The sequence below is a fragment of the Histomonas meleagridis genome (genome assembly GCF_020186115.1).
Source record: "Histomonas meleagridis strain 2922-C6/04-10x chromosome Unknown contig_68, whole genome shotgun sequence".
NCBI classification, from domain to species: domain Eukaryota; phylum Parabasalia; order Tritrichomonadida; family Dientamoebidae; genus Histomonas; species Histomonas meleagridis.
In genome coordinates this window covers 637,966-664,554 of record NW_027150909.1, presented here as the reverse complement: position 1 = coordinate 664,554, position 26,589 = coordinate 637,966, and the positions used below count along the sequence as shown (strand labels likewise).

The 26,589-nt window shown below is 27.5% G+C and overlaps 7 protein-coding genes across 7 annotated transcripts; 3 read left to right on the top strand and 4 right to left on the bottom strand.

Annotated features, from left to right (window-relative positions):
• Nucleotides 1-2,651: 2,651 nt before the first annotated feature.
• On the bottom strand, nucleotides 2,652-3,491 carry GO595_008560 (uncharacterized protein; the record flags this gene model as incomplete). The annotated part of the gene is made up of 1 exon (XM_067922148.1): nucleotides 2,652-3,491. The coding sequence occupies one exon, from the start codon at nucleotides 3,489-3,491 to the stop codon at nucleotides 2,652-2,654; it is 840 nt and encodes a 279-aa protein (XP_067771326.1).
• Nucleotides 3,492-4,393: 902 nt separating this feature from the next.
• On the bottom strand, nucleotides 4,394-5,410 carry GO595_008559 (uncharacterized protein; the record flags this gene model as incomplete). Its single annotated transcript, XM_067922147.1, has 1 exon — nucleotides 4,394-5,410. One exon carries the CDS (start codon nucleotides 5,408-5,410, stop codon nucleotides 4,394-4,396), a length of 1,017 nt encoding a protein of 338 aa, XP_067771325.1.
• Nucleotides 5,411-5,761: 351 nt separating this feature from the next.
• On the top strand, nucleotides 5,762-6,154 carry GO595_008558 (ribosomal protein L14; the record flags this gene model as incomplete). Its single annotated transcript, XM_067922145.1, has 1 exon — nucleotides 5,762-6,154. The coding sequence occupies one exon, from the start codon at nucleotides 5,762-5,764 to the stop codon at nucleotides 6,152-6,154; it is 393 nt and encodes a 130-aa protein (XP_067771324.1).
• A 298-nt stretch (nucleotides 6,155-6,452) lies between these two features.
• On the bottom strand, nucleotides 6,453-7,715 carry GO595_008557 (Legume-like lectin family protein; the record flags this gene model as incomplete). Its single annotated transcript, XM_067922144.1, has 1 exon — nucleotides 6,453-7,715. One exon carries the CDS (start codon nucleotides 7,713-7,715, stop codon nucleotides 6,453-6,455), a length of 1,263 nt encoding a protein of 420 aa, XP_067771323.1.
• Nucleotides 7,716-14,184: 6,469 nt separating this feature from the next.
• GO595_008556 (HMG box family protein) lies at nucleotides 14,185-14,733 on the top strand (the record flags this gene model as incomplete). Its single annotated transcript, XM_067922143.1, has 1 exon — nucleotides 14,185-14,733. One exon carries the CDS (start codon nucleotides 14,185-14,187, stop codon nucleotides 14,731-14,733), a length of 549 nt encoding a protein of 182 aa, XP_067771322.1.
• Nucleotides 14,734-15,237: 504 nt separating this feature from the next.
• GO595_008555 (uncharacterized protein) lies at nucleotides 15,238-16,134 on the bottom strand (the record flags this gene model as incomplete). Its single annotated transcript, XM_067922142.1, has 1 exon — nucleotides 15,238-16,134. One exon carries the CDS (start codon nucleotides 16,132-16,134, stop codon nucleotides 15,238-15,240), a length of 897 nt encoding a protein of 298 aa, XP_067771321.1.
• Nucleotides 16,135-24,473: 8,339 nt separating this feature from the next.
• Nucleotides 24,474-25,403, top strand: GO595_008554 (uncharacterized protein; the record flags this gene model as incomplete). Its single annotated transcript, XM_067922141.1, has 1 exon — nucleotides 24,474-25,403. One exon carries the CDS (start codon nucleotides 24,474-24,476, stop codon nucleotides 25,401-25,403), a length of 930 nt encoding a protein of 309 aa, XP_067771320.1.
• Between the last annotated feature and the right edge of the window lie 1,186 nt (nucleotides 25,404-26,589).

Below are 26,589 nucleotides of genomic sequence, written 5' to 3'. Positions count from 1 at the left end.
TATCAATGCGATTTGAACACATTTTATAAATTTATTAAAATACTTTTTACTTTCGAAATAACTTAATATCAACAAATTTAAGTAAAATTTTTTTTATAACATAAAACAAGAAATTAAATCACCTATTGCCTGTTAAAATCATGCAATTCACTAAATTACCTATTACATGTTGTTATCCTGCAATACAAGTCATTAAATGAAGAGAAAAAGCTTGCTAATGATGAAAGGAAGACAGATATTATAGCAGAAATTATTGAATTACGCAATGCTGTGATTTCATTGATCCAAATATTGTCAATAAATTAAATTAAATTATAAAAGTTACTTGAAGAAGAAACAGTTCGCCATGCTGAATGCCAAAACTTGCTTGATTATCGACCGTTTAAAATTTAAAATGCAAATTGATCTATTTCAAAATAAGAAAACAAAACTAGTAAACAATATAAATCTAAGCAACCATTCACGCTTGATTAAATTTGATCCTATAATAAAACCACAATATATAAATTCATCAATTCTCAACTTCTTCGAAATCAAGCCAAATATTTTCACAGTTTATTCCCTTACAGACAATTCATGCATTGATTATGATTTTGGTACAAATTTTTTTCCTTTAATTTGCACCGATAATTTTACAAATAAATCGAGTTGTTATATTTTCACAACAAATGGGGAAATTATTCATTACACAGATGAGGGGTTTGAGTTAAAACCATGGAAATACACAAACTACACAAAAGCCGATTGTTTTAATAACATATTATATTTAGCCAATGACAAAGAGGTTAAAATATTCACAGATTCCAAACCGAAATCAATTAACATATCCCGTGGATCACCTATAATTAGTTTTATAGCCATGGAATATTTTATATGTGTTTTATATCAAAACTCCGAGATTGTTTTTTATGATACCAAAAAGGATTCAATCTTCCGAAGCCAATTTCTTAATCACATCCCCATCAAATCTGCCAGTCTTACCTTAATTGATGATGGATTTGTATTAATTTCGATTGACTCGAATTTATATTTTTTAGATTCCTATTCCCCCGGTTATTATTGTACGCTTGATCTTCATGATTCCAAATTTATTTCTGCCTATGGAACTCATGAACATATTTATGTTATTGAATCTAAGGAACAAGTTAAATATTTTTGCGTTTATAATTATCAACTTATAAATTCTCTTGGCAAAGTTGAACTTGAAAATGTTAATGAAACTTCTAAAATTTTTATTGAATCTTCGCATAAATTATTTATTTATGATGATACAAAATTTATTTCGTATTTCTTCCAAGAAAACAAAACAAATGAAATCGAAAAAACAATTGAAAAAGTCTTCGAAGATTTCGATGTTAATATTAATGAAGATTTAAAGACGAACATACGAAAAGTAACATATAAAATCACAGAAAATGATATATTAAATGAAAGTGTAATATTAAATATTATTAATTCATTACAAATCAATAAAAACAATGAAACGAAAGTTGTTAAATCGTTATATATTGAACACATTTTATTTAAAGATTATATCACACAAAGTTTTAAACAAATATTTACGTTGTTAACAATTTTTAATGTGTTTCCAATGGATAAAATGACAATTAAATATAAGGCTTCAATTAATACACTTTCATTAATATATTATACAATGTATAAATTTGTTAATTCCGAAATATACTTAAAAGTGAAAATGATTCCATTTAATTCATTCGAATCTTTTCGAGAACAAATTTCATATTTTTTATATGACTCGAAATTTCTTCATTCACTTGAACCAATCGATTGTATAATATTTTCTTCGATTTTCGAAGATTTTATGTTCCCAATTCGTTATTTGGATTTAGCAATTGCATATTTAAACATTAATGATATTAATTCGTTCTTTAAAACTATACATAAAACAAATTTGAAAAATATTCCTAAAAATATCATTTTAAACATAATAAACATTTTGTTGAAAAACCAAAACTATGAACAATGCGAATGGATAATAAATAATTCGTTTGATAATAACGAGAAAATAGAAAACGAATTTTTGATTCCTTTGATGCAATGTTACATTTCAAATGCAAAGTTCGATATGGCCGTTGCATTGTTAATGGAAAGGATTAAGGACAAAGAAAGTGTTACAGAGGAAATCGTGAATTGTTTGAATGGTTTGATTGAAGCATTAGAAATTAATACAATGACACAAATTTTGATAATGTATCCTTTTAATGAGTTCCAACGAAATTTCGTTTGTGAGATTTTTGAGAAAGATGGTAAGGAAGATATATCAAGAACCATAACACAAACCTTGAAAAAAAATTAATAAAAGAATTTATTTGCCAAAAAAAACGTTTAATTTTTGAATGCAAATTTTTTTGTGTGAACGTTGCATTTTATGACGTGGGATTTGAATGACTTTACGGTACCGGTTATTTGATTTTGTGTTGGGATTCATCGTCAAAGTAACGCATAGAAATCCTTTGAAAAAGCAATTTTATGACAGTTCAATTTCCACGCATTTAATTTAATGAAATTTGTTTTCAAAAGCGTGGCTCTTCCATTGAAAAAATAACCAAACTTTTTGTGGGAAATAATGCGTTGAGATCGTTGGAAAAAAATACAAAATTTATGATTTATTTCTTATTTCTAGAAACATATTAATTTGCAGTGGCTGCTCTAGTCCACTTACAAAGTTTTAAGTCTTTTTCGGTGGAATTCTTAGTGAATTTTCCTGTAGAATGGGTAACAAATCTTACAACAGAAAGATCAGCTGGGCCCCAGTTAAGAGCTCTCGATAAATTGTCACTATCTCTAAAAGATAACTCAGTAAATCCATGTGAAGGAAAGTTTCCTTGCTGATGGAATAGACTTCCTTCAATGGTTTTAACTCCAAGAAGCCTTGCAAACGCTTCCCTGTGAACTCTTATGATGGTATCTGTGGCCCATTCGATTCCAATGTGTGGAATAAACTCTGGCATCTTCTCGCTAAGCTTTAATGCGTTGTATAATTTGTATGTAAATTTGGTTTGTGATGAATTTCGCTTGCGGAAAAAGGAAGATACGATGCTGCCAAATGGTACTTGCTCGTTTTCCCATGCAGTTTTTGGAATAAATCCTAATTCATATGGATTAATGGTAATTGAGCTATCATTTATAAATTCGTCGAATGTCATTTCACTGATAGGCTTTCGTATTTGAAACCTTGGCATTGATGCAACAACATTTCTTGTATAACTTAAAGAAACTAACGAAATGTTTGTTTCGTTTTCACTACTTGTAGCAGCACTTGAAATAGGGGCAGGAGTAAGGTCGAAAAGATGAGTACTTTGAGAGAGTGGATAAGCACTAACTAATGGAAATAAAAAATTACGTTTTGTTGTGGTCGGTTGGCATCTAACAACCTTATGTGCTCCTCCCTGTTGTGTTCTTCTTGTCTTTGCTGGGCTATTGAGCAAAAAGTTGATATCATGGATTGGTGCAGTTCTGCTTTCAGTCATGCAACGTTGTATTGTATAATTGAATACCTATAAAAAAACAGTTTTTTTTTTACTGGGAATTTGGCGCAGGACTTTTTGAGTGAAATAATCGAAAGTGACGTTTCAAAAGTGCCATGAAGTTTTGTAAACAATTATATTTTGAATGCCCGTTCAAAACTGTGGTAAAAGTGACTTGCAATTTCAATCGAAGGGTTTTTTTGTTGTAAAATATAATTGGTTGTAAAAACTGTCGTTATCTGGGCAGATGATTGGTTAAGCCAAATTTTTTGATGTTCTAAGAAATAACCCAAATTATGATGTTTAATAAAGTAAGTTTGAGATATCAATTTGGTTAATTTGCTGATTATGAAAAATTGAAAAATGATTTATTTATATATATAAAATCAACAAAGAATTAGAAAGGTAATCGATAGAGAAAAACAGGCCCATACCTAACCATCCAAACATGAAAATAAGAGGCACCTTTTTCAACAAATGGTTTGATAAAATCATCAGTTTTGCAAGGATGAATAAAGAAAACAGGCTTTCCAGTTATCTGATGCTCCCTTTCTGATATTGCGCCTAAATCCAATTTTTCTGGAATAATTTCTAATAATTCATCATGAGTTAACTGATGACCAATTTCGTTATAAAAAGTAGCACTCAATACAGGCACTTTAAATACTTGGTCCAAATTTATATAATAATTTGCAAATATTTGATTTTCATTTTTATCAATTGCAACAGGTCTTCTCATATTTACAGCGTAATATTCGTTTTGATCGTTTTTTAATTCCCATCCATCTAATTGGTATTTTTTGACGAATTCACCCAAAAGAAGGTTAAATTCTTCAACTCTCATTATTTCACTCAACATGTCATAAAAGTGACAAAACGATGGAAATCGTTGATAAACTTTTGATTTAGTCAAAGTCATCAAATAAAGGTGGCGTCACACCTGATGGGTAGTCATCATAATTGGACTTGGGCTGCTCGACTTGCTCCTCAGGTTCTTCATGAACTGGTTCTGCTTGTGGCTCTTCATAATTATATTGATAATAGTTATTCTGCTCATTATCTTCCTCTTGAACTTGCTTTCCATCTTCATAATAGTATTCTTCTTGAACTGCTGGCTCATCTTTGATGGATTCCTCTTCTTGAGGCTCTGGAGTTGGTTCAGGAATCTCAATTGGATCTTTAATCTCAGTTGGAATTTCAACTGGTTTTGGTGGTGGAGCAACTTCAGAAAGTGGCTTTTCAATAACTTCTTCAACAGCTTTAGCTGTTCCAGCATCATTAACTTTCAAATTATTGAGAAGATCTCGAAGCTCAACAAGCATACGGATTTCCTTTTGTGCTGCGTCTCTAAGAGCATTGCTATATCGTGTGAAACCTTCCCTAGTTCTTCTGACCTTGAATTTATTGTATAAATGTTTTGTATTTGCTAATTGAACAACTTTCCTTTTGATACGCCTTAATGCATCAGTCTTTCCCTTCTTTGCATCTTCAAGTTGTTGTTCGAACTTCACACGATTCTTTTCATAATTCGGTTTCTTTGATTCCACTTCGATTTTCTTATGCGCAGCCTCAAGGCTTTTGTTTGCATCAATGTATTGCTCCTTACGTATGATGTATTCTTCGTTTACACGATAAACAACTGAAAATCTTTCAATGATATCTCTGAAATCTTCAGAAGCTCTTTCTTCTTCATCAGCTAACTTATAGTGAATTTCAGCTATGTTATTGAAAATTTGTCTCATTTCCTCGAACTTTGGCTTGAGTTCAGGGATTTGAGAAATCAACATTGCACAAGCAGTTGATCCGATATTAGACCATGACTTTGCATATGCTCTTCTTCCTTCAACAGATAATACTAAGCCGGAATAAACAGCTGATGCCTCTTGGCATATTTGCTTTTTTTTGTTGGTGAAGATATTCATTTGAAATGTCACTTCAAACCAATTAAAACCGCCAAAGCCACACACCAAAGCATACAAAAAGTGGGATTCGTTCAAAAAGTCATCCATCGTTTTCGTGAAAATTTCACCGTAATCATAATCGGTGTTTAAAATATTTTGGAGATAACATCTATAAAATATGCATAAAAAACTTACGCCATAAAATTTTTATTCTAATTACAATGTAAGATTATCCATTGATGAGTTTGAAAAGTTGATGATTGATCTACCGATCGAAATGTCTGACACTTTTAATTTACACAAAAAGTGTTACAAGGCATTCCAAACAAAGTTTCGGAATTTTCAAATAAACCGTTTTGGCCTTCCTTTCGGATGCCTTATACACAATTTGTTGAATTTGGTCGCGTTGCTCTTGTTTCTTATGGACCACTTGCTGACAAACTTGCTGTCATAGTTGATATCGTTGACGACAAACGCGTTATGATCGATGTTATTGGATCCAACGAACCACGTCAAATGATCCCTATCAAACGCCTCAAACTCACAGACATCGTAGTCAAAATCGAACGTGCTGCTAAGAAGGAAGCTGTTGCTGCTGCTGTTAAGGATGCTGATGCAGTTGCTAAGTTTGAAGAAACAAAATGGGGAAAGAACCTTAAGGCCGCTGCTGCCAAGTCTCAGATGAATGATTTCCAACGTTTCAAGCACGCAAAGCTTGCAGCCAAACGCGCTCAACTCGTCAAGGAACAACTTGCAAAGAACTAAATCAACATTTTTCCCTTTCAAATTCTTTTTCTTCTTTTTGTTCAATGAAGTAAACCACATTTATCATAAAATGCCATTGTTGGAAATGGAATTCCAATACACAAAATTTTGCATATTGCTAAAAAATATTTTTTCGTTTTGATTAAAATAAGATTATATGGCAAAGCAACATTTGTGTATTGTTCTTATTTATTATTTTAATTTTCTTTTAACTTATTAATATTTTTACAATTTTATGACAACAAATTTACAAATGAATACATTAAAATCTTTATCATTTATTATATAAAAACATATGTTAAAGTTGGTATTTTTGTGTTACTTTTGTTGATATGAAAAACAAAAGAATCCCAACAACTTCCAATAAAGAGATATATTTGACGTATGTAACCCACTTTGGTTGTGCCTCTTCTTCGATTTTCTCTACAAACTCTTTATCTTCGCTCATTCCATCATTGAGTAAATCATTAAGTTTTCCAATTTTCCGTTCAGATTTCTCCATCATTTCATAAATCGAATGATTGAATATGTACAGTAAAGCATTTGTTTGATTCATTGCTTTTCCCATCATTTGTTTTGCATTTTGAACACTTTCCACGATTTTGAAAGTTCTTCGATGCCAATTCTGTACATATGGAACAAGTGTTCTATCAACAAAAGAGTTAAGTTCACCATATGTTGCTATTTCGCAAATGGCTTTCCCAAACTCGTCAACAACATCGAGTACGTTTATTATTTCCTTATCGTTTTCACTTTTGATGCGAAACGAATCGATTTCGCGATTCATAATCGAAAAAGAAGGATTCCTCAAATTCGATTTCTTTTGAGGATTCACACGCGGATCTTGACCTTCAGCACGCTTTTGTTTGCTTAAGAAATGCTGGTTAATATATTCATTGGTATCGAACTTAGCGTAAAGAAGATCAATTTTTGATGTAAATTCATCGGACATTCCTGTTATGCCTAACCAGGCTTTGGAAAGATCAACTGTAAGGGTTTTATTTATAAGAAGAATTGGATTGTTGGAGTCAGTGTAATTATATACACATATTGTTGATGAAATATGAAGACGAAGAACAAATGGTTCTTTGGAGAGATAAATAGTTGAATCTGAGTCACTGTTTTGATTAATGGTATTGTGTGAAATTGTTCCATCGGATTGAAAAATAGATAATTTTAACATTAATTTGTTTTCTTGATTGACAGGGGAAACAACACCAATACAAGCTGCACCACGAAACTTTTCTGGTCCTCCATATAAAGGTCCTGAAGCACCATGTTGTTCAATAAACCAAATCCCAAAACCACCGCCACCTGTTCCTTCGTCAATTCTTAATTTAAAATCAATACTAAATTCTCCATATGGTGTTGGTAATGTGTTCCAGATTGATCCTTTGTGATACTGTATTGGTGGTGATAAAATAATGTGATCTTCTTCAACAATTGCAGCACCACCAATATCCCAATATCCAATTCGATTTTTACTATTTGGGTAAAACGGAGGTGTTAGATCTGGTGTGATAGAGTTACAGAATATTTGGAACAACCCAAAAAACATCATTTGAAATTTAGCCGTCATTTTTGATCGGCTTCTATTTTGTAATAAATTTATATTAAATTGACTTTCGATTTCAGCAATTCGTATATAGCGGTCATCCTACAATCTCGATATTATGAATATATAATATATATACATAGTTACATCTATAATTAATAAAAAACTAAGAATTATATCTTGATTAGCACGAGATAAATTTATTCTTTCATTTTAAAAAGTGACAAAACCGACTTTTGCATGGTTTATATTGAACGATAGAAGTGACGATAGGAGCGAATTTGAATGGTGGTTACATGTTATCAAAATTTTACTTTTTCCTCGTAAAGATACGTTATATATTTGTTTCTATCATTGTGATTTGTAAACAACCGAATTAAATGATTTCTGGATTGTTAAGAAATAAAAATATTGGAATTTTATCATAGAATCGTGATTTGTTACAAATTTTAAATTATTATATGATTTGATTTTCTTGAATTTATGAATTTAATGTATAAAATGAATGATATGATAATTATAGTGATACCTTAATGATGTACTTATTTAACCTGATTAATGATTTATAAAAAATAAAATAGTTTCTGTGTAAGTACATATTATTGAAATATCTTGGGTCAAACGATACATTTTTTTCTGATGAAATAGATTCTCAATCATTGATTTTTTTTTCTTAATTTTTGTATTTTAGCAAAATCTTCAATTTTATTGAATAAATATCTATACAAATACAATTTGCAAATTATTTTTAAGATAATGTCTTGAGATACATTCATCAATTCATTTTATCTCATGTGCTTTCAAATTTCAAATATATTACATTTTTAAACTTATTTGACATTCTATGTAGTGATGCTAATTTCTTTGTTTCTCCGAACATGAGTCAATACCACAGTTTCTAGCTAGCTTTGTTCAATAATTGTTTTTAAGAACGATACGAGCTGATTGAGTGATATTTATTTGTCCACTCAGGTGTGTCAAATTTGACTTCGAACCGTTCGAGCATGTAAAATGATTGAGAAAAAATTCATATATTTTTCACCTAGGATTTATTTTTTGCAGAAGGCAAAAATTAAATCCAAGCTTCGATAAATGATGAGGTTTGCTTTTATATCTATTTTAATTTTTAGATTCTTCTTCATTATATTTTGGCATTTGTTAAATTTTATATATTCTTATTATAAAAAAAACAATATCATTTAATTTCGACATATAAAATCGAAGAAATATAAAATAAGTCTTATAAACTATTATAAAATTATAATATCATATTTATACTTTATGTTTTATGAATAGCTTTTATAAAAAATTTCATATGGATATTATATATTATCTTTTATTTTGGATCATTTTGAAAAGTTTAAAAATCAATTCAAGTACTATTGTACTTCGGGAATACTTGTATATTTATATTCTCTGAGTTCTATATAATAATGCTATAATAAAGAGTATTAATACTCTTTATAAAGATCTCTTGTAGAGTTATTATATAGAAGATACAAAAGAATATATTCTCAGACTAAATACTTTTTTATTAAATGTTTTTAATATTTAAAAACTTTTATTTATAAGCATCATGAGACATTAGAGGATTACTTGATAATGATTTTATATCAATTATGTTTCTATGTCTTCTAACAACCACAATCAAAATTGCAACAATTACACACGCAGCAAAAATAGAACAAATTACAGTAACAATAATTACAGTGATATTATTTTTTCTTGTAATAACTTTATCATCTGGACAACCATCAGCAATTTCACCCCTTAAAACATTCAAAAAAGAAAAACTTCCGAAGTCTACGTAATTATTTGGAACCATAACAATGTCAGTTCCTACATTTAGAAATGCATCCCATTCAACATTAGGTTCATTAACACCATGAAAATATAAACATTTCATATTAATACAATTACGAAATGCAGAACTTTTAATTGTTTTTATATTTTCGCCCAATGTTAAAGTGAAAAGACTTTGAGATGAATAAAACGCAAATTCTCCAATAATTTGAACTGTTTCAGGTGTAATAAATGCATTATTTTCAGATCCTGTTGTATATAATAATAATTTTGTAATATCTTTATTATAAAGAATTCCATCATTTTGATAATTAGAAAATTTATTATTATTTTGAGATACATTTATATATTTAATATTTGAACACCGTAAAAATGAATAATCATAAATACGAATTACACCCTTTTGGAATAGAAATAGTTTCAAGTTGAGCACAGTAACTAAATGCATAAGGAAATATTAGAGAAACTGATTCAGGAATTATAATATTTCTTAATGATTCGCATGAATCAAAGGAAAATTCATTAATTCGTGTTAAACTTTCGCTGAGTTTAATTGATTCTAATTTGGCACAATATTGAAATGAATTTTTTCCAATTGTTATAACTGAATTAGGAATAACAATATCTTTTAGAGAACGACAATTATGAAATGTATAATCATTAATTATTCGCAGATTATTATCTAATATAATTGTTGTTAAATACGAAGAATTAGAAAAAGATTTAATTGAAATTATAGAATTTGGAACTTCAAATTTTTCTTTTGTGTTTGAAGGTGGATAATAAAGAATTTGTGTAATGTTTTTGTTATAAAGAATTCCATCATTATCATTGTTAGAATAAAATTTGTTCTCTTTTGAAACATTAAAAAATTGAAGTTTTAAACATTCATCAAATACTGATTCACCAATTAAAGTAACTGATTCAGGAATGTTAACATTAACTAATGAAATACAATTATAAAATGCAAAATCATCAATTTGGGTAATGTTATCATTCATAATAATTGTTTCTAAATTATAACAATATGAAAATGCTGAAATACCAATTGACGTTACTAAATTTGGGATTTCGATTTTTGTTAATGAGATACAATAATTAAATGTATTTTCGTCTATTTTATCAATGTTTTCACTTAAAATAATTGTTTCTAATTTGATACAATGCAAAAATAATGATTGACCAATTGATGTTACTGAATGAGGAATTTGTATATTTGTTAATGAAGTACAATTCCTAAAAGCATGATTTCCGATTGTTTTAACATTCTCACCAATAATAATCACTTTCAAATTTGTGCATTGATAAAATACATAATCATTAATATTAATTATAGAATTTGGAATTTCAAATTTTTCTTTTGTGTTTGAAGGTGGATAATAAAGAATTTGTGTAATGTTTTTGTTATAAAGAATTCCATCATTATCATTGTTAGAATAAAATTTGTTCTCTTTTGATACATTAATAAATTGAAGTTTTAAACATTCATCAAATACTGATTCACCAATTAAAGTAACTGATTCAGGAATGTTAACATTAACTAATGAATCACAAAAAGAAAACGCAAAATCATTAATTACAGTAACTGAATTAGGAATTGTAATATTAGTTAATGAATTACAAAAAGAAAATGCAGCTTCTTTAATTATATTAACATTTTCTCCAAAAATAACATCTGTTAAATTAGAATTACAACTAAATGTATATTCATTAATTGTGGTAACTAAATTAGGAATTCTAATTTTAGATAATGATCTGCAAGTAGAAAATGCAAAATTTTCAATTATTTTAACATTTTCTCCAAAAATAACTTCTGTTAAATTAGGGTTATATCCGAATGCATAATAACCAATATAAGTTACAAAATTCGGAATTATAATTTTATTAAAAAAACATTTAAAAAATGAAAAATTACCAATTGAAGTAACTGTATTAGGAAATTCATAAGTTTCTTTTTTATTTCGTTTTGGATAATATCCGATTTGAGTTATTTCTTTATTATAAAGAATTCCATCATTTTGATAATTCGAATAAAATTTATTTTCAATTGAAACTTTAATATTTTCAAGACTATAACAAGAAAATGCATTGTTTTCAATTAATTTAACTGATTTGGGTATTATGACTTCAGTTAAATTACAATTTGAAAATGCTTCTTCACAAATGGTTTCAACATTTTCCCCAATGGTTAAAGATTCTAATGAATGACAATCATAAAATGAATAAGATCCAATCTCTGTAACAGTGTTTGAAATTACAACTGTTTTTAAGTGATAACATGAATTAAATGATGAATCACCAATTGTCTTCAATCCATCATTAAATATAAGTGAATAGTGACTACAATAGCCAAAAGAAAAAAATCCAATCGATTTTAATGATTTTGGAAATTTGAAATTTTCTGTGTCAATACCAACACCAAAAAATGCATAATCTCCAATTGTTTCAACATTATCACTCATGGTAATTGAGGTCAATGGACAAGAATAAAACAATTCATTTTCAATTTTTGTTATTGAATTTGGTAAAACAATGATATCAATATTACATTCTCGAAATGCTGAAGAACCAATAGATGTCACTGAACTTGGAATCGTTACAATTGATAGAGAAGTACATTCTCGAAATGCTGAAGAACCAATAGATGTTACAGAATTTGGAATTGTGATATTTAATAGAGAAGTACATTTTTGAAATGTTGAAATACCTATGGATTTTACAGAATTTGAAAGTGTAATCATTGATAACTCGTTACATGAATAAAAGGAGAAATCTGAAATGGTAACAACTGAATTTGAAATTATTACAGAAATTAACGCAGGCCAATTTCTAAATGCTGAATTCTCAATTAGATTGACATCATCCACAAAATTAATAAATTCTGTTTTGTCTTGATATTGTTTGTATGTTCCTTGTGAAATATCAGCTGCATTGACAACTAGCGTGTTGTTTTCTTCTATGAAAATTTGAGATGAATGAATAATGAACAAAATAAGCATTAAAATTCAAAATTCTCAAATGAAAATTTGTAATGATAAATACATTCAATTTTGTGTCGGCAGTTATTTCATCGGGATTGACGATTAAAATACATATAAAAAGTCTAATGTTCCCATTAAATTTGCTACAGGAATACTAATATGTAAAGGCCTTGAAACAAAATTCACTTTCAGTGCTTGCCGATGCCCATTTATCAAACTATCCAATAAGCGCGAACCGAATGTTATTGATATTTTTTTTTATATATTTTTAACATTTTTACACTCATTTTTTTATTCAGATGGGGCCCTTTAATCGTTTTCTATTCAAATCCGATTTTCACCCTCACTATGATTTTTTTGTTTCAAAATTCGTATTTTTGTGTTTTTTACATTTCATCTATTAATAATTTAATGTTTTACTTACCCACTTTTTCCCTATATCATGTCAACCTGCGAATTCATCCATATACTAATATGATTACCTGTTTTTTCGTTTTTTTATTTATTTATTTATTTTCTCTCTTTTCTCTACTCTTAATTTTTTTCTTTTTTCATTCTTTTATTAAGATAAAATTTTCTTTTATTTATTAATTTTTATCTTATTATTTAATAGTAATTCATTTTTTATAAATTAGATATTTTGAATATTCACTAAAAATCATTCGCTTTTAACTTTATAAGATTATGAAACAAAAGTATTTGAATTCTTTTCAATTTGTATAGTCTATATATTCTTAATAGTCTATATATATATATATATATATATATATATATAAAACACCTATTATCATATGCGTAAACCAATTTTATATGAAGATATATCAATTTTATTTTTAAGTGTAGTAATACCCACTTGTTCAGAAAGAGAATTCTCAAAATTAATGAGTTTGTTGTGCTTATAATTCATTAAAAATCTTCATCTATTGCAACAACCTCATCAAGCACGCAATAGGGAAAGGGTTGATAATCCTTAAATAAAAAAAAGTGTGCAAGATTAGAATTGTAGAATTTTTTTTCATAAATTCTAACTTATTATTACTATTAAAAAAAATGTGGAATTTTGTTTACTTATATCAAAAGAACTCATATGACCATTTTTGGAAAAATTATTGTTTTTGTTTTACAATTGATATTTGGCTGATACGTATCATTCAAAATGTTGAGAAACCGTTTAGGTAGAAAAAAACCTTGTTAACCGTCGAAGATTTTCTGAGGTATATAATCGTTCATTAATTTTTTATATTACTCCAAAAAGTTAGCATGAAATCACATAAAATGTAAGTACATAATGCAATGCATTATAGTGCTTTATTTCATAAAACTAAATAAAAATCTGATGTATTTTTATAAATCTATCAAATGTAATTTTACATATTTTAATTTGATCTCGATATAGGCAAAAGGTATTTTCAATTGAAAGTTAAATGTTAATTAGAGTCATATTTTTACGTTTTAATACAATAATATTGGATCAAGTTCAGGAACAACGAACATCGAGTACGTCAGGTACAAAAAGACGTTAAATCACTTGACCTATTCGAATAGCACTTTTCTGCCGCTGTTTTTTTGGCTTTTTTCATTTACGGTTTTATACAAAAGTAAACTTTTTGAATTATTTTCAATGTCAGTTAGCAGTTGTGGGAGCAAAACGACATTTTAAAATTCGGCGGGATTAACTGAACATCATTTTTATGTTTGCAAATCAAGGAGAAGTTGAACAACTTGGTGTTTGGCAACCTCAACAACCAAGCGCCACTGTTACATCATCAGCTATAGATGAAGCAGATAATTCTCACCGTCCACCAAATGCATTTATCCTATATTCTCAAGCAATGAGAGCAGAAGTTAGGCAGAACAATCCAACCTTATCAAACATTGAAATAAGTAAGATACTCGGCAAAATGTGGAAGGAAGTATCAAATGAAGTGAAACTTCAATATAAGCAACAAGCTGCAAAGCTTCAAGAAGAGTTTAAGATAAATCATCCAAATTATACATATAGGAAAGCACGCAGGAAGAGGGCTTTGAACGAACTTTTGACAAAGAATAATTCCAGTTACGATCCAATGCTAATGATGCACATGGGAATGATTCAAAACCCACAAATGAGTCTTTACCCTGGTCTGAATGGAATGCAGCAAATGCCTGGAATGGTCGGAATCCCACAGATGGCTGGAATTCCGCAAACACTCTACAGTACGATGAATCCTGCATATTCGTTGACACAGGATGCCAAATAATTTTATTTTTAAATTTAGTAATTAAAAACAAATTTTCTAGGAATTTTGTCTAATTGTAAGAAAACAAATATTTGCTCCAAAACCTTATATTTTATATTAGAAAATAACTGCACATTTAGAGGCAAAGGTATTAATATAGTGAAAAATTGGATAACATATTCGTATTAAAATTTTCGTTTTACCCTTTTAATTTTACATTAAAAAAGCATTGTATAAATTATCGTGGAATTACTTATGGTTATTAATGAAAAAATAGAGAATATTGTCAATTTGGTATAAACGTTCGCCTGTTAGTGTGGGATGTTATGATAAAATATTGTAGAAAAAATCAACTGTTAGAACTCTAAATAAAAATGTCTTTTTATTACGCTCAATCACTCTGTCATGAATAGATGTTGGGATAAGTTTGTTAATGAAAAAAAGCTTTGAGCAATTTTTATGATTTATTGTTTCTGCCAAATAATATAAAGGACTTCGCAAATACAAAATCAAAACTTTACGATTTTATTGTCTTAATCCGCGAAGAAGTCCCATCAATCCTTCTAAATCGGAATTATCTCCATCTCTGTCCACATGCATTTGAACCTTTCTCGACTTTGTGCACCACCTTGATATTTCGTTGTCGTATAGCAGTAATGGTTTGTATCTTCCAATCAAAAATTTTAATGTTGATTCAGATCGGAACTCGAGACCTTTCAAGTAGAGCCTAGAGAAGTTTACGAGTGGTTGTTTGAGTACTGTGGGCATTGGGTCATCGATTTTGTCAAGAAGATTAAAAAGATAATATGAATAATCTAATCCATGAAGTCTGATGGAAGCGATCATTAAAATGCATCTAGCAACAATATACTGTGGTACAAGCGAGTTAATGTCTTCGGTGGTATAGATTTTGATCCATCGATTTAATAATGTGGATAATTGTTGAAGGGTCTTTTGGACTGTGGCATTCTCTGTAGAATCAGCTTTGTGATTGAAAAGAATATTGATCAAAAAGGATTGAGCATATCCATAAAATCCTGCAGCAATAGAAATTTCGACTTCTTTGGTTAAAATCATTTCTTGGCTGTCTTGGAAAATAAAACTAAGCTTCTTGCAGTAACGGAAGAATTCTGGACATGCTATAGCTGGAACAGCAAGTTGTTCGACAAGTTGGAAAAATAAAATCTTTAAATAAGTTCTGATTGTTGGTGAATTAAGTGGGAAAATACGAATAGCACGGTTTGCACAAACTGCAGCTGCATGATGTTGATTTTTCTTGATAAGATGACTTGAAAGATTCATAAGAAATAGCATTGCGTCATCATTCTTTTTATCTTTTAAAAGCTGCCTTACAATCTTTCTAGATCGCTCAACTGCAAGGTATCCTTTTCCTTCATCTGCAATCTGGAAGACTTTATCCATTTAAGTTGGCTTGATTCAGAGGGTAAAAATTACCCCTCAAAGCGGTTTGATTTTTCATTTTGATTTCAAAAATATTTTTTTTTCATATAAATTTTATTCAAACAAATCTCCGTAAAGTAATTGATTTAATCTTTCTTGTTCTTTCCTTACTGCATTTTGTTTTGAGTCATCAATTCTTTTGACTTTACAAGGAGTTATTCTTTGTACTAATGGTCTATTTAACTTTTTTGGTGTTGGTTTTTTTGATCTTTCGATTATATTTTCCATTCTTATTCTTTGTTCTTTAATTTCTTGTGTTTGTTTTAGTTTACGTTTTTCATTTCTTCTAGCTATATCAAATTTATTTTGCTTTTCAATTATAAATGTTGGTGAAATTGTTTTTAATTTTTTGTACATTTCTTCAAGAGAATTTTCTAAGTTTTGAAGCATTGTAATGACAGAAAAATCTGTACTTTTATCAAAGCATTTAAAATAAGTCTTTTTAACTAAAGAAGAAATACGTTGAAGTTCTTTATCAATATTATTTGATATTTGTGGATTAATAACATCTATGTTATCATCATATTTTAATTTATCAAGATTTTCTTTTGTTGTCTTAATTGATTTTTTTGTTTCTAAAATTTGTGTTTGAATATTTGAAAAATTATCAAAATCAATTTCATTAAATTCATCAAGTTTACGTAAAAGAAATAAATTATGGGATTTAATTTTATCTAATTCATCAATTAGAACTAATGGTGTATTAAAATATTGGAGTAATTCTTTATCATTTGTATCAAATGAACGTAAAAAATTTTTGTAAGTTTGAAACGTTTGAAGTAATTCTTCTTTTTGTGAAATCTCAGATTGAAGAATTTCAATGTTTTGTTTCGTCATTCGGTGTTTTTTGGATAAATTACTTTTGTTAAGAGCTGTGATTTCTAATTCCTTTTGAGCATTTGCGATTTCTATTTCAAGTTGAGATGTTTCTTTTTTATAAAGTTTTGCTTGTTGTTCGATTGTATATTCTCTATTAGCTAGTTTTTCTTCTTCTGTTTCCATTGTTTTGCTTAATCTTTTTATTTCTGATAATTTTTTATTTATCAATAATTGAAGTATATAAACTTGCCTTTCTTGTGCAATAAATTCAGTTATCCTTTGCCTTCTAGCAGCGTATCCTTCATGACTTGTTGTAGTTGATGTTGTTTCAGATCGATTTTGGAGTCGACTTGCATGATTTGAGTGATGATTGCTCAGTGAGAGATAACCAGGAACACGTGGCTTCATATTATCAGCGCGTTGAACAAGAGTTGTTTGCCTTAGATTTTCTTTATTATCAATATTGTCTGTATCATCTTCTTTTCGGATTTCAAATATTTCAATATCGGATGGTAATGAAAATGGATTGTTTTTATTTCTTTTTCTTCTCGGAGAATATATAGATTTTTTCGTTGATATTTTGTACGTTAATACTTCTAAAGATTTTCAAGTGACTGAAGAATTGCCTTCTAATAATCCCCAACAATTTATTCAATCACCATTAGAAAATTTAGCATCTGTACTAAAGGAAAAAGAAAATAAAATTCATTCACTCAATTCTGAATTTAAAGATCTTCATCAGGAATATGAAACAAATTATAATATCATTACGAAAAGAGATCAAATAATTGAGAAACTTAATGGGGATATTAACATATTATTAACAGAAATAGAAGCAACAAAATCTAGATCGAGATTAACATTACAATATCTTAATCAATCAAGCGAAAAAGTCACATCCTTAGAAAAAAGAGACCAAGAAATTCAAGAAAAAATGCATGATATCAAAGGTAGTTTATTAAAAGTACAATTTGAAATTGCAAAAATCAAAGAAATCCAAAATAATAAACCTCAATTGATTTCAAACAACATTGATTTTGAATCTATACGTCAAAGGTTAGATGATTCAGAACAAAGAAAAAATATGATATATGGATTAGTATGTGAAATCAATGCAGAATCAAGAAAACAAATTTCTACTGTCGAATTAGAACAATCAGAAGAAAGGAAAGAAACAGAAACCAAATTTCGTCAACTTGAAGCCAGGAAAACAGAATTATTAAGTGCGCTTCGATCAATTGAAAGGAACATGAAAGACGAAATTAACAGAATAGAAAATGAAACGAAAGCAATTGAAGAAACTCCTAAAAAGACTAATTCTTTAAAACCCAAAATTGATGTTGCTCAAAATGATTTAAAAAATCTTGATTTAGAAATAAATGATTTACAAAAGAAAGCTGAAGAAGAAAAACGAACCGAAGATGAAAGACGTATTGTTGTACAATTAATACAAAAAAAGCTTGATTGTAGAGAAGAAAGATTAACGAAAGATTTAGAATTAATTAAAGCAATGATTTATGCAAAAGCATGTGAAATAGAAAAATTACAAAAGTTAGTTAATGAAAAAAATAATGAAAATGAAAAATTTGATAAAATTATTATTGAATTAGAAAATGGATTTGATCAAAATTTTAATTTTGTGGAAATGTTAGAAAATGAAAAAGAAAAATTAACAAATAAATATTCTAAAATTGCAAAAAAATATTTTTCATCATGTAATAAAGTTGAAGAACAACATAAATCGATTATTCAAAACATTAATAATAAAAGAAAAGAAATAGAAAAACTTTCAAATGCAATTATTAAACTTGTACAAGATGCAAAGAAGAGATCTGATTTTTCTCATGAAAAAAGAAAAAAATCGAAATTATTAACGATGGAATTGAAATCTCTTGAAGTAGAACTTGAAATTTTAAATAAACAACAAGAAAATGATGAAGTAATTCATGTTTTACCTTCATTAGGTGATTCTCCTGTCATTAAACCTTTAGATACTAAACCCATAAAATCATCGAATCAAAAACAACAAAAAAATGATCAAAAAAAGAAAGAAATTAACACTAAAAAAATCCAAGAGTTAAATAATGAACTTGAAGTTTTATCACAAGAAATGAAAGAAGCAGAACAAAAAACACATGAAATGATAGATAAACTAAATGCTATAAAATTAGAAAAACAAAAAATAACAGAAGAAAATAATCAGCTTCAAAAAGAATTAAAAAACTTTGAAGAAATTAAAAAATATCATAAAATGATATTGATCTCAAGTACAGAACAACCAAAAAAGTCATAAATCAAATTTTTTATTCATTGAAAAAAAGGTGTCCTTTTATCATATCTTTTTGCGGAAACAAATTCACAAGGAAAAATTATTGTTACCATTGATTGTTTTTATTAATAAAGATAAGATTTTGTTTGTGGAATTTTCATAAAGAGAATAGCTTTTTGATTGGGATATTTTTTACAGTTTTTTCAATACTACGATTAAAAATCTCTCAATGATTTAAACGGTCGCTTAAAAAGAGATGGGAGAAAGCAAAGCTTTAGGAATTTACAATAACTTTATTCCAACAATGATTGATCAACTTAGTAATTTATTTTGTAACTCTCTAACTGAGTTGGTCACAAAATCAACAGCAAAAGAAGCTCGTTTATCTTCAAATTTCCCTCAATACAATGATAACTATGTATATCAAATTAACAAAATTGTTCAAATGTCAGTCCCATCACCTTATGATGCCATTGAATCTTTAATTCCTTTATTACCATTTGCTTCAAATCATTCATTTTATGATCAATTTTTCTTAAAAATCGTTGTTTCAAATCGAGATAACCAAATATATAATAGCTTTGCTAAGGTGTGTGCATGTAATTTATTTGGTGATATTGTATCTCAAGTTTTAACATTAATCAAAGGAAAATATTCAAACCCATTACTTTTACAAACCATTGTTCTTTTACTTGATGCCAATTTAGAAGTCACAGATCCGAAATATTCCACTTTTTTTTCAAATCAATGGTTAAAAATATCCAAACAATTTTCAGTTATTATATCATTATTATCAATTAATGATTTTTCAACCATCCATCAAATTTTTACCACAAAAATGAGTCAAAAGAATCCACCAAACATCTCATTAATTGGAAATTTTTTCAGATATCTTCGAATCGACGATACGAGTAAAGTTAACAAATGCATTTCATTATATTTCCAAGCCATATCTAATTCCAAAAAGAAACCACATATCAAATCATTATTATGTTCATTAAAATATTTAATTTTCCAATTGGAAGATTCAAATGAATTTGAAAAATCCAAAGAATTTCAAAACATTTGTAAACATATTAAAGGCAGTGATTGCAAAAACATTGTCAACGAAATCAAAGCGATTTTATTAGGCAAACATAAGAATTTAACTGTTGATGAAGTTAAACATTTTATATCTAAAATCTTTGAAAGCAATAAAATGAAAACTCAAACAAAACTTAAATGTTTTTTATATATAATTCGCGGTGGAAAATTTGATGCTGATTCAATGTTTTGGCGTTTTGGATCATTTAATCATCGGAAAGATATCACAAAAGAATTTACGATGTTATTAAATATTAATTCAGAAGAAATTGTTAAAATATATTTTAATTATATGAACAAAATTGAAGTTAATAATAAAACAATTCCATTAATATCATCGATATTATTAAATTTTGCATCACGAAAAATTAGTTCTTTATTTAATATCATTCATGAATATACGAATTATAATGAATTAGAACAAATATTTCCATTATTAATAATGTTAAATAATATCATTAATCCTAATTTGAATTTCATTGATAACATATTAAAAAATAATACCGAAATTACACAAAAGAAATTACAAGATGATATTCATACAATATTAACATTAATAAAGCCGACTTTGATTACGATTTTTAATAAAATACAATTCGAACCTATAAAATATGCATTTTCTACTTCGCCTTTATATATTAATAAATGTCCAAATAAATTAATTCCAATATATAATATCGAAAATGATGATTTTTTATTACAATTAATTAATAACTTAAAAATATCTGATCAAAAGATGAATGAAAAACTAAAAGAATTTAATTTAACATTTAAACGAATAAATTTAGAAACATCCAAAAATTTAAACATTGAACCAACATTAAAAGATAAGTCATTAATAAATTTAATATGTTTAATCATTGAAATTGTTACTGATTTAGAATTAGAAACTATTATATTACCTAAATTAATAAATTCATGTTATTCATCATCACAATGTATTTCTAATTTTTCATTATATGTATTTCAATTTATATATATTAAAAAAGAACATTTTCGAATACAAATCATTAAATTAATCATCAAAACAATTTATGAGATAACGAAAGCCGAAAATGTATTTGTTTTATTATATTTATTATATCATCTTTTAATGTTACAAATATTACCTATTAAATATGGCGACTTTAAATCATTTACTGATTTTGTTAATGAAATTCAAGCATTATTAATCTTTACAATCGAATCACCATATTTAGAAATACGTAAATTAACATTATTAATAATCGATCGATTCCAAGAAATCTGTTATCAAAACAAATATGGTATTACAATATTTAGTGAGATTGAATCACATAAAAATATTATATTATTACGAATTAAATCTCATTTCCCTTCGAATAAAAATGATTTACCATTTTTCACATTTAATGATATTTGTTGTTGTTCATGTCATAAGTTATTTAATATGTATTTTATTGAAGTATTAAATATATTATCACAAATATCATTTAAAGAAACATGTAAAATATTATTAGACATAAATTTAGATAAGTTTAAATATATGCCTAATGAAAATAATAATATTGATTTTAATAAAACATTACATTGGATAACTTTAATAATTATGCATTGTGGATTACAATTTCCACCAATCGAACGTAATCAACGAATGATTGAAGAAATACCGAAACTTTCAAAGTCTAATTTATATAAAGATTATTCTGATATAAAATTTAATACATTAAATTCGAAATTAGAATTAGATATAAAATTCATACAAAATAATTTGGTGCCAATCCTTTCATTATATTTAAATAAAGAATCTAAAGAGAAAACTTGGGCAAAACAAGTTTTATATACGTTTTTAGATTGTACATCGATATCTTCATCAGTAATCTTTTTCGAATATTTATCACAAAAAATTAAAACTATCATTGAATATCCAACGAAAGTTAAAATCCTTGAATCATTATTACAAATCTCGAAAATATTACTTTATATGATAAAATTACCTAATTTCCAATTAATGATTTGTTATTCTTGTCGAATCGTTAATGACATGAAAAACATTTTACATTATTTCGAAACTTATTCAACACAAAACAATGATAAACAAAAGAATATCAATGTATTAAATAATTTACAAAACAAATTAATGAATAATTATATATTAATAGTCCAATTATTTTGTTCGTTATCTATAGCTAAGTTTGATCCTGGTATTAATTTATCATTTCATAATTATCAACCATTCTTATGTTTCATTGAAGGATCTTTTAATATAAATCATCGCCAAAAGATTTTATCATTTTTACAAAAGATTAATAATAAAAAAGATATTAATACTACTAAAGCAATACTCGAATTAATATCATGTGCACCGATTTTTGATCAAAAATGTGTTTTTACTGATGAGTTAAAAGAATTATGTATTAAGAATAATCGATTACATTATATCTTATTAAATCATCCATTTTTATTCGACTCATTTGTTAAAGAATCATTTTTAGGTCATCATGAATATTTTAAAGCAATTTGTAACTTATATATTAATTTGGATCAAATTTATAACTTCGATCAAGTTAATATAACTAAAGAATTCGTTTTAACTGAAGATGATAAAAAAGTTAATATCGAGACATTTAAGAAAAGAGGATTTTTATTCATGTTATCATTTTATTATTTAAATTCGAATGATCAAGAAATTCGAAGTTTATCATATGTATTATTACATCGATTATGTTGTGTATTTACGACTTTAATTGAGCCAAATAATTTAATATCGATTTCGATCTTAAATGAAATGTTTTCATCTAATAAAAATGATTTTATGTCCAAAACATTTTCACCTACCAATGAAATTATATCGAAATTAATACATGAAATCACTATAAATTTACCATTTATCATTGATTCATTATTCGAAACATTAATTTGGTTAATCGAGAATTTGTCATCAATTGAAATCGAAAAGAATTTAATAATATTAACTTATATCGGTCAACATATTAATATAACTAAATATAACATAAATACGATTTCACATTTGTTGTCATTGTTCGATAAATTATCCATAAAAAGTCAATCTTTCTTCGGTACATTTTTTGTCGAATTATCAAAAAATAAATCGAACTTCGATTACTTATTAAATTCATTGTTTTTCTACGCAGAAAAATATAAAGATGCTTGTAAGACAATATTGTTCTTCTTATCAAAGGAGTATTCTTCAATATTTATACTTCGTTTGATACAACCAATGCAATTCTCGTTTTGGGTTTATCATGAATTATATATGAAAATTAATAACCCGAATTATGTCGTGCCTATTTCTTCTGTTTCATGTATTCTTTCAGTAATTAATGAATTAATATCTTCACAATTTAATTCAATTATCCCATTCTTGCATATAATTTTAAATTATTCATTGATTTATGTTGATGATGAAGAATTTCCGCATTATTTAACCATTCACAAAATTGTATTAAACCTCTCAAATCAATTGAAAATTCCATTAAAACTGAACGATAAGTCGAAATTTACTTTTTCTGAAGTTTACGTTGACAAAATTTCAATTTCCATTTTGACAAAAATGTTTTCAAATTCATTAAATAAAATTTCTTCTGAATTAAATGATAAATGGGCTTCAATTGCATTAAATTGGTTAACACAATGTGGTGATTTGAAATTAGCTACTAAGAGTGGTTATATCTTATCTTCTATTCCGTTATTACATTTTTATGGTATGGAAATTCCTTCGATAATGCATTCGTTGTATTCAATTATTTCGAATAATCGTTTGGATCAATCTGATGAAATTGTATCAGGTTATACAAATATTTCTTTGATTTGTATTCTTAAGTTTACAAAAACTGAAGAAATTAAACAGCTCATTCAATTTAGATTAAGTAACTTCATTTTTCAGTTCACATTTCCTTTCCTTTATTTACATTATAAAAACGATGGAGCTACAAAAATCGCACTTGATATAATTAATGCTTTAATTCCTTATAATGCTATACATAATGATTTAAGGATTCAAGATCATTTTAAGGTTATTGCTAGATTACTTAGTTTTAAGAAGAATCCTTTACAAGCAATGAAATTATTAGGTTCAATAGCTAAATATTTCTCACCAACTGATAACATTGAGACCAAAATTTTAGCCATTTGTTTACTTATCCCAAATATGTTTGCATCACTTTGTGTTTATCATATGCTTGATCCATATTCATCTTCATTTGATGAAGAAGTCATGGGCTATGCCTTAAACTTAGGTAAGAAGCTAGGCGATGTTGATTTTGGTTCTGATTCTGAAATCCAAAAAATATTTTCCAATACATTCAACAATCTTAACTCAACACAACCATCTGATTTTCTTGATTCTCTTTCCAAAGTCCTTTGCCACAAGTATCCACAGCTAATACTCAAATGTGGCGAATTATATGTTGGCATACTTTCGGATGAAATTGAGGCCAACTATACCTCTGTCTTTTCCGTTGTCATTGCCTTCTTTCATTACCATGATCATAATTCCATACTTTCGTCCTACAATGACATCATTCGGTTTGCATGTAAAATTGGTACTATTCATTCGTACAACTTATTATATGTCATAGGTAATGTCACCAATGACAAAAGCGACGAACGAATTCAAGCAATTCCTCCTCCATATGAGCTTAAGGACGAAGTTATTCCGATTCAAGAAATCACGACGCGGATCGAAAACGTCATCAAAACGATACCCGCGCAGACGCTCGCGCAAGGAGAAGTGGACCTAGAGAACGACGGGTCGATAATACCAATGTACCCACTGCTCAACGACGCGTACGAAGACTTGGACGAGAACAGACAGCTGATAAAGAACTTGATCATTCAGCCGTACGAAGCGGAGAACGAAAACTGGAACAAGATAAAGGATATCGACGAGAAGAGCGAAGAGATTGTGATAAAGGAGCAAAGCGAATTCGACTTCTACGCACACGCTGCGGTCGGAGGTCTAAAGGCGCTGAGGAAAAAGGACGAAGCAAACGCGGGAATAGTAGACGAGTTCCCACCAGAGTACTTCGTGGTACACATGAACGAGTACGCGCAGTATAAAAGAAGAATTGGTTACTGAAATGAAATAAAAATGTTCGATGAAAATGTTTTTGAAGCTTTGAAGATAAATGTTGAAGTATCGGAAGGAATTGTTAATGTGAAATTAAATTATAAAAGAAGAATTGGTTAATGAAATGAAATAAAAATGTTCGATGAAAATGTTTTTGAAGCTTTGAAGATAAATGTTGAAGTATCGGAAGGAATTGTTAATGTGAAATTAAATTATAAAAGAAGAATTGGTTAATGAAATGAAATAAAAAAATGTTCGATGAAAATGTTTTTTAAAACTTTGATAAATGTTAAAGAATGTGAAATTTCTATTTAAATTATAAAAGAAGAATTGAATAATGATTTTGAAATAAATTATACCAATTGAGATTATGTTCAGTAACATGAAATTTTGTTGAGTGATTGAAACATTGGTATGCCTCTCAAGGGATATTATTCATTTATTCATCAAAGGACAATAATTTTTCTACTTTTTTCCATTATATGTCTTAAATTAATAAAAAAAAAAATCATGTTAATAAAGTTTTATGTAAAATAGTAAAATGGTTGAATGTTAAAAGTAATACTATGAAATTCCAATACTATATAAATCCTTTTTTTACTTGAATACTGCACAAATGTTTGACCAAAAATTTATGAAATTTATTCAATTTAATTTACAATAAACAACTTGTGTTATATCATAAATTGAGAAATTTTTGAATGAAGTGTGTGACTATTTTTTTAAAGTTTTTTAAAAAGACCGTAATGTTTTTCTATAATTTATATTTTATCCTAATTGAGAAGCGTTATTCAAATTTGTTTTACGAAAATTAAATAAATTTGACTAAATGATTTAGAATGATATATCATTCTTAAATTATGAAAGAGATAGCAAGAATACTATCATTATATTTTTATACATTTATTTCAGTTATCCTATTCGTTATCCTCTTTAGTGTTAAACTACCATCAAAGATTACAATACCTGTTTCAAAAACATATGAAAAATGGGATACAAATTCAGATCCTATTTGGGTTGCACATATTACAGACTTACATTTAAATGATATATATCCAATAGAAAATAATAGAACAATACATTTAGTGAAATATATTTCAAAAGTTTTAAAGCCCACATATACTTTATTCGGTGGTGATTTAGTTGATAATTGTCTTGGTAAAAAAATGCCTCTTGAAGTTAGACAAAAAATAAA